This window comes from Coregonus lavaretus, assembly GCF_964263955.1.
Source record: "Coregonus lavaretus genome assembly, chromosome: 4".
NCBI lineage: Eukaryota > Metazoa > Chordata > Actinopteri > Salmoniformes > Salmonidae > Coregonus > Coregonus lavaretus.
The window spans coordinates 20,878,656-20,891,687 of record NC_139991.1 but is presented as its reverse complement, the minus strand read 5'-3'; the positions used below and the strand labels follow the sequence as shown (position 1 = coordinate 20,891,687).

Below are 13,032 nucleotides of genomic sequence, written 5' to 3'. Positions count from 1 at the left end.
CATTGCTCATTCGTTGTTTGTTCTCTCTCTTTTTTTCTTTTCTTCCCGTCTGTGTACCTAGGCAGCCCGTTGAGTAACTTCTTTGACGTAATTAAACAGCTTTTTTCAGACGAGAAGAACAGCCAGGCGTCGCACAACCCCACTGGCACGCCCGGCACACCTAACCCCGCCCCCGCCAAGCATGCCCCCGGCAGCAGGCGAAATGAGCCATGTCCCCCGCCCACTCAGCCCCAGCCCACCCAGCCCACTGACTCTAAATGCCCCCCGCCTCCGGGCAAAGACAAACAAACAAAGATGGCCGCCACCAGCCGGACTGGGGAACAACCTTAAGACCAGAGAGAAGTAGCTAGCTCTCGGTTGCATGACTAGATAATAACCACCTGTTATCAGGTCATTCAAAACCCAATACAAACACACAAGAGTGTGTGAGAGATGAGAAATGAAATGAGAGATGCTGCTGGTTTCTTTGCTTTAGTCAGTAGGCTTAGTGTGTGTGTCTTGAGAAAATCTACTTTTGATTATCGCTGAGATAAACTTTTGTACTGTATAATAATGGAATGACTACTATTTGAGTTTAGCAATCGATCATTGATCAGTATTTGACAATAATAAGTTCCACATGTAGCCATGTTTCTTTTCTGTTCCTCTACCCTCTCGTCCCTTTCCCACGCCGTGGGGTGTGTGTGCTGGTGTGTGTGTCTCCTCTGCTCTGTGATGATGGCTTGACCTTGTCTCTACCACCAGGGATCATCACTAAAACCTATTAGAGAAACAAGATGGAGGACAGTGTGTGTCCCAACCTGGGGCACTTTGTCAACAACGGGAGTAAGTGAGCCAGAGACGGAGGACAAGAGAAAGACTTCACACACTTCACACTGCTGTCCCCCTCCTCCCCAAGCACCCCTCACCCCTCCTGCTTTCCACCTGCACACACACACACACACATACACAAAACACCAGAGTACTAGAGACTCCCTCTTCATCGTGACAGACACCCAGAGACATATTAGCCGTAGAGTTGGAGAAAAGCCTTAAAAAGACAATAATGTTTGTCAAACCTATACTACAAGCATCCCCTCTCCTCCTTTCTCTCCTCATTGTATTTCCTCCTACACACACACGCCCACACACACCGGGGGGATGTAAAGACTTGTGCACAAAGACGAATGGAAGTAGAACCACTGGCTCCTATGAAAGTTGGAGAGAGGAGGCGCGACTCTTGGACGTTGGATGGACGTTGGCTGAACGTTGGCTAAACGTTTGCTGGATTGTAATTCTTTTTAATGTAGTCCTTCTTTGTGAACTACAGGATTTTAACACTTTAGACTTCTTCAGACTCTGTGTCATTGCTGTAAATGAAATGAAATTTAGTTAATTGACTTTGGGTAGGCATTGGGGAGGGAGGGATACACAAATGAATGATCTATTCTGTTGTACAGACTAACTATGTTACCATATGTACAATGTTTGTGTAGTTGTGACATTATGTTTAGCTAAGAATTGTGTTAACTTATCACTCACTATCTTTTGTGTTTTCTACTTTTTGGACGCGTTTTATTGATTAAATGTATTTTATTTTCGGTTACCTTTTGAAGGATGAATCATTTCAGGGTTTTATTTTTTTCTGTTTTGTTCATGTTCCTTTGAAATATCTGCAGGATTCAGACAACAGTGGACATAATTATTGTATATATTTGTGTACCTTATTGTATTTTTTGTCATGTTTGTTTTAATTTATTCTGGGTTATTTATATAAATGATGTAGAAAATGTATTAGATAATTTAAGGATTGTTTTTTTGTCATGTTTAATTTATTGATCATTGAGAATTCTTGAAATGTTTTTGTGAACATTCATTTTTTCCCAGCTTCGATGAAAAAGCTTGTAATATATACATTTGGCAAATGATTTACGGTAATTTAAGAATGTAGACTAGTCTCTTTGAGAGGAACGAGCCCTCTGTTGACAATAATTATCCGTTCCTTCTCGTTGTGTGTGTACGACGACAAAGACAACACTCCAGCCACTCGCCTTGTAAATACAAACAAATTTGCTGACAAACTTATTTAAAAAACCAAGGGGATTTCTACTCTTAGCTTTTACCTTGTATTGTCGTTTGCATGTCCAACATTTGTCTTTTCTTTGCATGTTGTTGTTGGAATTGTTCTGTCCCTTTTCCCCCCTTTCCCCCCTCTTTCTTTCTTTATTTCTTTCCTGTCTGTTAATTTGTTTCTCTTATTTTTCTTTTCTCTCACCACTTCGGTTGTTTGTTCGTCTTTGAGTTCTTTCTCGCACCCTCCCCTCTCCTTCCTTATACTGTTGTGCACATTTACTGTGCAATGCATCCTCTGCACACACACACACACACACACACACACATACACACACACACACACACACACACACACACACACACACACAATCTCTCTCAAAGAGAGACCTGATACTCTGGTCACAAACTCTGTCTGGGGTGGGTATTGGTATCAGAGAGATAAAATAAAGCAATACCTATCATTGTTATTATTTCTATTTTGTACTATTGGGTAACCAGGCCACACAGGATGATGGACATACAGTAGAACAAAACACCAGGAGCACTGGTATTTAGCAGGAAACCACTGGCAATGTATCCCCTTGTGACATAACTGTGAACAACTTCAGTGCAAAAGGAAATAAATCTGTTGACTTTGGAATTGCGTGGTGGTGATGTTTATTTGTAGCTTATACACTTCCATGGGTGCATATTATACTAAAAAGGGTTAATATAAAAACACTGGTGCTAATTATTGTGAGCAAAAGGTTTATTGACATATGTACAGTACAATAAAATATTCAGAGTTCTGTTATTCCTGTACAATATCTATCTCCCCAAGCTCCATCCACATGAGAGGAGGGACTCTAGTAAGTAACAGAAGTCTAAAATGCTCTAAATGTTTTATTTCTTACTAACAAAGAGTCTCAGTACCTGTTATTATATTTGAGGTATATCTATAAACCTTCATCATATTCTAGATAAATTCCTGCCATAGTGCTTTGCATCCATTTCCTCTCTTAAGCAATGGACCATTTCTAGATTGCCTCTTCTCTCCCTCATGACAGAGTAGCATTACCAACCTGTGCTGGCGATTGTGGTGAAATCACTGCACTGCGAGATACTACGCTACACTACACCGGTTATTTATCTCCAGGCCTGCTGGTATGTCTGTCCTTCTCCCGCATGGGGTCCATCTCAATAGTCTAATGTGGCCTCTCCTCATCCCCTTTCCTTCACCCTAGCTGACATTTAAGAGCAGATATAGCTACTTGTCTTTCACCTATGTAGTTCTTTCACATCAGTACAGATGAAGGACACAAGACAATGGAAGAGCAAAGAAGCCAACTATGACTATTGAGACGAAGCCGGTGGCTCACTCTCTGCAGGAAGGGTAGAGCGAGAGCAGCCTGTGGACCAAAGTGACCTCCAGATCCTCCAGGAGGAGAGAGGAGTGTCGGTCCTGACATGGTCCACTCCGGGGCTCTGTCTCTGGGGAGAGCTGTTCCTGACGGGCCCCTCCCAGGAGCAGCCTGTGGAAGTCCTCTCTCTCCAGGAGCTGTTCCATGTGCTGCAGGAAGAAACCTTCACAGAACTTCCTGAGCTCTGCCGCCCTGTGATCCTGTACAGAATCACACACACAGAGAGAGAGAGAGAGAGAGAGAGAGAGAGAGAGAGAGAGAGAGAGAGAGAGAGAGAGAGAGAGACACATATTACAATGATACTGATGCAAGCACCTCTCGCACAGGCACACTTTTCATCTATTATGATCATTATAATGGATTGCATGTACTAATTTCAAGGTGCATATAACACACAAATAAAATGATGACATAGCTTTAAGCCTGCATAGGACTACCTTCCATGACAACAAGGTTTGAATTCTTACCCTAGACATCAAGTAGATGCTGACTGCGTTGTCCCAGGTGATACACTTGGAGAGCAGGATCTCACACTGCCTCTCTAGGACCTTCAGCTGGAAGAAACTGACTACTGGCAGCAGCTGCTGACAGAGGAGCAGACAATACTTCCATCACAAATCACCCCTCCAAACATACAATCACACCATCATTTTATGTTGTCTTTCCACTCCTCAATGACAAGTGATAGTGGGGGCCATTCATAAAGCTTAACCACTGTGGTAAATGTATGGATCAACAATGGGATGTATGAATGAAGTTCTATCAGTGTAAATGAGGATACATTTCTTACCTCCATAGCATCAGCCTGTGACAGCCTCAGCCCTTGAGTCCCTCCACAGTACAGACAACTCATCATCCTCTGGAAGGTGCTGTATGTGATGTCAGAGATGTGGATGGTGCTGGTGTCTGACCCACAGGAACTCAGCAGGGATCGAAACCTGAAAGAGACAAAAGAGACTTGGTAACCAACTTGTGGACACAAAAGCACAGGCTGCCCTGAAAACACTAGAGCCTGCACACATACTTGATGATAAACATACTATGCTTTTAGTCTCAGGCTGCCACCTCAGGTGTGAGGAGGGAAGTGCTAGCTCACCTCTCGGAGGCAGACATGAGGAGGACCCTGTGGGCGTAGAAGGGAAGGCCTTCCACTAACAACATTACGTCAGACATCTCTGGGTTGTTCAGGAAATGAGCATCTGGTGGAGGAGAGAGAGGGAAGTGATGTTTACACCATTTAGAGTCAGAAACATGCATTGAAATACATGTACACAACTAAGCATGATTTAGACAAAAGTTGGAGTTATACTTGCTAAAATGAAGTGAGAACTCAGACCTCAAAAATCTGAAAAATTAAACAGATTGTAGTTTGTTCCATATAGAGAGAGTATGCCAGTCTCCATACCTAGCTGTGTGGAGAGAGTGAGGTCCATCTGAGGAACAGAGGGAATAGGAGCAGAGCCGTAACAGTGAGAGAAGATGGCTGACAGTCTCTTGGTTATGGCACAGTCCTAAAGGGATATAATCATGTTCAGAAAGAGTCGTGATTTTATTGGAAGTTTGCTACCCATTTTATAACAACGGATTTGAGAATTCTTAGATGTTGGATCGATTTCTGATTCATACTCTGCTTTAAGTTTGAGGTTTCATTGAACATTTACTCAATGAAAACTTCTACTGACATACTGTAGTCTACATGGTAAACCTAACACCAAACAACACTCACTGAAGGAGAAATTGGACTGCAAGGTAGCCTAGCAGTCATGAATACCTTGCTGGTTGCAAGCATGTTGAACATGATAGGTAGGGCGTGCGAGACCAGCTCCTGGCAGTAGTCCTGTGGCCTGATAGTGATGAAGTCTCTGAGGAGAGAGCGGGTCACTTCATCCCTGAACAGCTGCTGGGCTACATTGAAGGACTCCAGCCACACGTGGAGCTTCCAGGGGACACCTGGGGAACAAATTAGGGTCCCAAGAGGTTATTTACCTAGGTCAGTCATTGAGAACAAAGTCTCAAACAACCTAAAGTGGATCAAATAATATTTCTGTGCTTAGGAATGAGTGATTCATGACAAGTCCTTCAGAAAACAATAATGATAGTATAAAACAGAAGAAGCAGGCCTACAAATAATCCATACCCAGTGATCGGAGCTCCATGGTGACATCCAGGTAGCCGTGTTCAGCGCTGTAGTAGGCAGCCTGCTGCAGGGCCTTCATCCTGGCCTTACATAGCCTGGGCATGGGGCTGGAGCTGGAGCTACTGGGGCAGACAGCAGGTCTACCAGGGCTGAGGCTTGGGGGAGGTAGTGAGCCAGCCTCCTCTTCCTCCTCCTGGACCCCCTCAGCCAGTATCTCCTCCAGAGAGAGAATGTCCTCCTTCCTCTGCTGGGGCTGGGTCAGAAGCCTCCTCAGGACGTTTCTGTAGGAGAGTAAGGGATGAGTATCCATTCATTCACAGTTCTGACTGAAGGAAATAGACAAGGAAAGGACACCACTTTAGACTATTGAGACATAGCCCAAGCCTAGACTAGTTAGACAGGTGTAGCTACCTGTGTCCGTGTGCAGCGGCGTAGCTGAAGCAGTTCATGTCCTCGTAGAGCGGTGATGTCAGAGCGTTACAATCATGCACTCTGAGTAGAGGGTCGGCCCCGTGGGCCAGCAGCAAGCTCACCATTTCATAGTTCCCAGCAGCAGAGGCCAGCTGTAGAGGGGTCTCAGCAGAGCTCTCCTGACTGGAAGTAACAGCAGTGCCCTCCACGTCTGCACCCACCTCCAACAGCAGCTACAACACAGAAACACAGAGGAGTGGTTAGTACTACTCTACACACACAAAAACTTTTCCCACAGGGTACGTAGCACTATCAAGGCTGAGATGTGTGCGTAAGAAACTGTGTTAGACCTTTTCCACTGGGCAGTGAGGTCTCACCTGAGATACTGAGAGGTGTCCATGCAGCACAGCGAAGGTGAGGGCCACCCAACCACGACTGTCTGGGTGGACCGAGGGCTGTCTGGGGGAACAGCAAGGAACCTGAGAGAAGAATGGAAAACGTTACATATCTAAGTCTAAAATGTATATGCGTTCAAAGCAAGCTTGTTGGTAAACATTGCCATCAAATGATTATGTTGTAGTAGAGGCAGTTTCAGCACAAAGCCATTATATTAGATGATTAGGGTTGCAAAATTCCAGTAACTTTTCAAAATTCCCAGGTTTTCCATAAATCCTGGTTGGAGGATTCCGGATTTCCTGCTCAGTCCCTTCGGATTGAAGTAATCTTCCAACTGTGATTTCTGGAAAACCTGGGAATTTTGAGAGAGTTACCGGATTTTTGCAACCCATTACATGATATACTATCTGTATCATATTATAATAATATCTATAGAGTAGCAGTGTTTACCGCCAGGTCCAGGTTGGCTCCAGCATCCACCAGTATCTGGACCAGAGCCTCGTCACCACATGAACACGCGTACATCAGAGGGGTCATACCCTGTAGGTCAGAGAATACACATCTTACTCTGAACAGTTCTATTGAGTCTCTACACTCTCTAACACAAGTCAGGGTAGGGCATACAGTATATGTATTCAAACAGAAGACTGACAAGTATTGACAGGGAGGATAAATACTCAGTCTCTTTTACCTTCACTTTCAAACCTGTCAGTCTTATGTCTGAATATGTATATGTCCTACCCCTCTCCCCAACTCCCCCCTACCTCTATCCCCACCATTTATCCCCTATTCCCTATCCCCAGTCCTACCTGGTCATCCATAGTGTTAACCCCTGATGGTCCCAGTAGCTGTGTGGCCTGACCAATCAGGTCTGCTCTGCCACAGGTCAGCATGCGGAAGCCCAGGTCCAGCTGAAGCTTCTCTGTAGCTGCCTTAGAGTCCAGACGCCTAAATGAGCTGGAACAACACTCAGGCCTAGGAGAGAGGGAGAGACAAGAGGATGAGGAGAGAGAGAGAGAGAGAGAGAGAGAGAGAGAGAGAGAGAGAGAGAGAGAGAGAGAGGCTATAATGAAAACATTCATAACTCTTCAATAATGACAGTAGGCCTACTGTTATGTACTGGTTTCACAAGTCAACAGTATGGTTCAGCATCCTTCCATTGCATGTTACAGTAATATACACTCACCGGACAGTTTATTAAGTACACCACCCCATTCACAAAAATGGATCGCTCCTACAGACAGTAAGTCACGTGGCCGTGGCTTGCTATATAAAGCAGGCAGACAGTCATCGAGGCATTCAGTTACTGTTCGATTGAACGTTAGAATGGGCAAAACGAGTGACCTAAGCGACCACGCTGTGTGATCATCGGTGCCAGGCGTGCCAGAACCAGTATCTCAGAAGCGGACGCCCTCCTGGGCTTTTCATGCACAACAGTGTCTGTCAGAATGTTGCGACAAACAAAAAACATCCAGTCAGCGGCAGTTCTGTGGGCGAAGACAGCTTGTTGATGAGAGAGGTCGAAGGAGAATGTCAAGACAGACAAACAAACAAATAACGGCGCAGTACAACAGTGGTGTGCACAACGGCATCTCGGAACTCACAACTCGTTGATCCTTGTCACAGATGGGCTATTGCAACAGACGGGTTCCACTCATATCAGTTAAAAACAAGAAGAAGCGGCTCCAGTGGACACGCGATTCACCAACACTAAACCATTGAGGAGTGGAAAAACATTGCCTGGAACATGACAGCGTGTTCAGTTTACCTGAGTGGCCTGCGCAGTCCCCAGACCTCAACCCAATAGAGCATCTTTCGGATGAGATGGAACGGTCTGTTCGCAGCATGAATGTACCACAGTCCAATCTGCAGCAACTGCGTGATGCCATCGCGTCAGCATGGACCAACATCCCTGTGGAACGTTTCCGACACCTTGTAGAATGCCCCAAAGAATTCAGGCTGTTCTGGAGGCAAAGGGGGGTCCGACCCGGTACTAGATGGGTGTACCTAATAAACTGGCTGGTGAGTGTATGCCATTAAATATGCAACGCTCAGTGTGTTTCTACCTCAGCTGTCTGGGCTCACAGTCCAATCCTGGGAGGAGCTGTCTGGCGGTCTGTCTGACATCATCGCTGTCCACCAATAGGCTGCGGCGGTGTTCCGCGTGCACCAAGGCAATCCGTATCCACTCCATCAGAGGGGGGAGGAGCATAAACAGTCTGGGGGAGGAGCAAAGATTCAAGCAATGACGTGATATAATTTATTCACTCTCCTCAATGACTCAAAATCCCACAATGCCCTGAGATCTGGCGTAAACGACCAATTCCTCAGCCTTTTGTACAATAACGACTACTTAACCTTTTCCTGCAGTGGGCAAAAACAGGTTCATGCAGGGTATTTTTTGGTAGTCTTAATGTGTGTTTATGTAGCATCCTCCCATAACTTTTGCCCTAATTGAAAAAAAGGGCACCCTTATATTGTTAACAAAGCACTATAAAGAGAACACTGTTTCCCTGATGTGACGTTTGTTTTAGAACATGCGGTCTCTTCACCTTCCCAGAGCACAGAGGCAGGTCGTAATGGCAGAGATATGTATATAATGTTGAGATGCTCATGTCTTCAGCCTAACAATGGGAGTTGTTGTCCCAAAGGCGGAAAAGCAGGTGACAAGCTTAGGTCCAAAATAAGCCCATAGAAACGCATCAGGCTTATTTTGGACAGGTTTTGGCGAGAGTGAAACCTCTTGCTTCACCTCTTCCTCTCTGGTTATGGTTACTGAGATCACAGGGCTCAACAGAGACACAGAGCTGAGTTTAACTGGAAGCTAACAGGTTAATGAGGCCTGTGATTATAATTGGTACCAGGTGGAGGGAAACAATATCACTGTGTGCCTAAACATACAAGAATGTACACGCACGCACGCACGCACACGCACACAAACACACACACACACAGCCCTTACCTTTCACTGCTAAGGGCCATCCTGGGGGGCTCTAGATTTGGGTTCTCCAGTGATTCCATCTGTGTGCTAGACAGGAAGTAGTAGAGGGTACGCATGGCATCGGGCGACCAGAATACTGAATGCTGATTAGCTGGGAGAAGAGGGCTGAGGGAGGGGCTTACTGCGCGGAGGCGCTGTATGTGGTGCATGGACCGTGACACCAGGTCACCTGCGAGGAAACAGTCACATACACATTCAGTATCACACACATCATCATCTGATACAAATCCATAAAACATCAGCTATACATGATCAATTAAACATGGATGCTGTAGTTGTAGCATGATGTACCGCAGTACCCATAATGCTCTGTATACAATATCTGTTTCCTTACCAATGCATTTGTAATGCAAAACTGTGGGACTTTCAACTTCTGTCAGTACAGTTATAGACAGAGCTACATCGCGAGTTTGCCCTTCAGTTTCTGAGATATCACAGGTAGCAGCTGGAGCTAACATTAGTCTTAAGTGAATCAATTATGTGTCTTATTATATCTCTATACAGATTCAACAATAAGAATGGTTCAATGATCGAGTCTCAGATACAGCTCATAAGAAGTCAAGTTTGGGAGCAGAGTTGGGTTTAGCTGGGCTCAACGGCACGTCCTTCCCTATAGACCATTAAATCAGGAATGGTCGTCCTCAGCCAGAGCTAAGCAGTCACTTACATTTTACATTTAAGTCATTTAGCAGACGCTCTTATCCAGAGTGACTTACAAATTGGTGCATTCAACTTAGGATAGCCAGTGGGACAACCACATCTTGATCACAGTAAGTACACTTCTTCAAACAAGCAGCTGTGAGCAAAGTCAGTGCAATCAGGGACAACTACATCTCGATCACAATAAGTACATTTCTTTAAACAAGTCAGTGCTAGCAGGTGAAATAAGTCAGGTGTTAGTTTAGACAAAAGACAGTGGTAGTAAAGGGGGGGGGGGGGGTAGAAGGATTACTATTATACTATTCCAGGTATTCCTTAAAGAGGTAGGGTTTCAAGTGTCTCCGGAAGGTGGTCAGTTACTCCGCTGTCCTGGCGTCATGGGGGAGCTTGTTACCACATTGGGGTGCCAGAGCAGCGAATAGCTTTGACTGGGCTGAGCGGGAAATGTGCTTCCGTAGAGGTAGGGGGGCTAGCAGGCCAGAGGTGGATGAACGTAGTGCCCTGGTTTGGATGTAGGGTCTGATCAGAGCCTGAAGGTAAGGAGGTGCCGTTCCTCTCAAAGCTCCGTAGGCAAGCACCATGGTTTTGTAGTGGATGCAAGCTTCAACTGGAAGCCAGTGGAGTGTGCGGAGGAGCGGGGTGACGTGAGAGAACTTGGGAAGGTTGAACACCAGACGGGCTGCAGCGTTCTGGATAAGTTGCAGGGGTTTAATGGCACATACAGTGGGGAGAACAAGTATTTGATACACTGCCAATTTTGCAGGTTTTCCTACTTACAAAGCATGTAGAGGTCTGTAATTTTTATCATAGGTACACTTCAAATGTGAGAGACGGAATCTAAAACAAAAATCCAGAAAATCACATTGTATGATTTTTAAGTAATTAATTAGCATTTTATTGCATGACATAAGTATTTGATCACCTACCAACCAGTAAGAATTCCGTCTCTCACAGACCTGTTAGTTTTTCTTTAAGCAGCCCTCCTGTTCTCCACTCATTACCTGTATTAACTGCACCTGTTTGAACTCGTTACCTGTATAAAAAGACACCTTTCCACACACTCAATCAAACAGACTCCAACATCTCCACAATGGCCAAGACCAGAGAGCTGTGTAAGGACATCAGGGATAAAATTGTAGACCTGCACAAGGCTGGGATGGGCTACAGGGCAATAGGCAAGCAGCTTGGTGAGAAGGCAACAACTGTTGGCACAATTATTAGAAAATTGAAGAAGTTCAAGATGACGGTCAATCACCCTCGGTCTGGGGCTCCATGCAAAATCTCATCTCGTGGGGCATCAATGATCATGAGGAAGGTGAGGGATCAGCCCAGAACTACACGGCAGGACCTGGTCATTGACCTGAAGAGAGCTGGGACCACAGTCTCAAAGAAAACCATTAGTAACACACTACGCCGTCATGGATTAAAATCCTGCAGCGCACGCAAGGTCCCCCTGCTCAAGCCAGCGCATGTCCAGGCCCGTCTGAAGTTTGCCAATGACCATCTGGATGATCCAGAGGAGGAATGGGAGAAGGTAATGTGGTCTGATGAGACAAAAATAGAGCTTTTTGGTCTAAACTCCACTCGCCGTGTTTGGAGGAAGAAGAAGGATGAGTACAACCCCAAGAAGACCATCCCAACCGTGAAGCATGGAGGTGGAAACATCATTCTTTGGGGATGCTTTTCTGCAAAGGGGACAGGACGACTGCACCGTATTGAGGGGAGGATGGATGGGGCCATGTATCGCGAGATCTTGGCCAACAACCTCCTTCCCTCAGTAAGAGCATTGAAGATGGGTCGTGGCTGGGTCTTCCAGCATGACAACGACCCGAAACACACAGCCAGGGCAACTAAGGAGTGGCTCCGTAAGAAGCATCTCAAGGTCCTGGAGGGCCTAGCCAGTCTCCAGACCTGAACCCAATAGAAAATCTTTGGAGGGAGCTGAAAGTCTGTATTGCCCAGTGACAGCCCCGAAACCTGAAGGATCTGGAGAAGGTCTGTATGGAGGAGTGGGCCAAAATCCCTGCTGCAGACACCTGGTCAAGACCTACAGGAAACGTATGATCTCTGTAATTGCAAACAAAGGTTTCTGTACCAAATATTAAGTTCTGCTTTTCTGATGTATCAAATACTTATGTCATGCAATAAAATGCTAATTAATTACTTAAAAATCATACAATGTGATTTTCTGGATTTTTGTTTTAGATTCCGTCTCTCACAGTTGAAGTGTACCTATGATAAAAATTACAGACCTCTACATGCTTTGTAAGTAGGAAAACCTGCAAAATCGGCAGTGTATCAAATACTTGTTCTCCCCACTGTATGTGGAAGGCATTAGAAAGAAGAGATGCTAGCTCTTAAACGTAGCAACCAGAGAGCAGTGAGAGAACCTGCTCCTGTGAAAGAGATTATAATCTTAAAACGACTACTTCCTTGTTTAATGATGCTAAGGCTCCTGAAGTAGCCACAGTGTCTGTTAAAGTATATGCAGGTTTTAGCTCATATCATATATACAGTATGTACTGTATATCCATATGGGTAGATATACTAGACAATGTTTAATTTCTAGTGATAGCAATAAGCACCACAATTATGATTTTTTTAAAATGGTGAAACAAACTGTATGTTGTCCCATTTAATTTATGCGCTTGGTCTCCAAGAATGAACAAGTGTGTGCACTGTTTTGCTAGGTGCTACTCCCAAGACGACCAGAGAAAAAAGGACCCACCCGGAATTTGTTTGGTTTGTGGAAACAGGGGAGTGTGTGTGCGTGTATTTGGGGTGTGTGTGTGAGGGGCGGGGGGAGCAAGGGGGTCTATAACACCCTGTGGCTGACGTGAAAGTGCCCTTGTGTTTTGGGAACACACAGTAGTCTGTTATATAGCCTAATGATTCAGTGGATACGACATCCCCCTCTGATTCTAATGAAGTGACCCTAGAGACAGACCAACGGTCAGATAAAAAATAAAAAAATG

General features: G+C 45.1%; 2 protein-coding genes across 4 annotated transcripts in view; one reads left to right on the top strand and one right to left on the bottom strand.

Moving 5' to 3' along the window:
• LOC311128107 (serine/threonine-protein kinase BRSK2-like) overlaps positions 1–330 on the top strand; it is a gene marked incomplete at both ends in the record, with an annotated part of 155,288 nt that extends 154,958 nt beyond the window's left edge. The window contains one exon of the mRNA XM_084160079.1: positions 66–330. Coding sequence (XP_084016205.1) covers positions 66–330 — 265 coding nt within the window. The remainder of the gene's footprint in view (positions 1–65) is intronic.
• A 2,498-nt stretch (positions 331–2,828) lies between these two features.
• The window catches only part of LOC311128484 (ankyrin repeat and BTB/POZ domain-containing protein 2-like), a 31,345-nt gene continuing 21,141 nt past the window's right edge, over positions 2,829–13,032 (bottom strand). Inside the window, exons 3-15 of one of the 3 annotated variants that reach the window (XM_084160652.1) lie at positions 9,359–9,566; positions 8,463–8,615; positions 7,206–7,371; positions 6,847–6,936; positions 6,378–6,479; positions 6,001–6,233; positions 5,590–5,870; positions 5,179–5,402; positions 4,858–4,963; positions 4,549–4,651; positions 4,243–4,390; positions 3,920–4,036; positions 2,829–3,652 (exon numbers count right to left, since the gene is read on the bottom strand). In XM_084160652.1, coding sequence (XP_084016778.1) covers positions 3,407–3,652; positions 3,920–4,036; positions 4,243–4,390; positions 4,549–4,651; positions 4,858–4,963; positions 5,179–5,402; positions 5,590–5,870; positions 6,001–6,233; positions 6,378–6,479; positions 6,847–6,936; positions 7,206–7,371; positions 8,463–8,615; positions 9,359–9,566 — 2,177 coding nt within the window. In that variant the 3' untranslated portion in view covers positions 2,829–3,406. The remainder of the gene's footprint in view (positions 3,653–3,919; positions 4,037–4,242; positions 4,391–4,548; positions 4,652–4,857; positions 4,964–5,178; positions 5,403–5,589; positions 5,871–6,000; positions 6,234–6,377; positions 6,480–6,846; positions 6,937–7,205; positions 7,372–8,462; positions 8,616–9,358; positions 9,567–13,032) is intronic. The other 2 variants (XM_084160653.1, XM_084160654.1) reach the window with 2 other exon arrangements.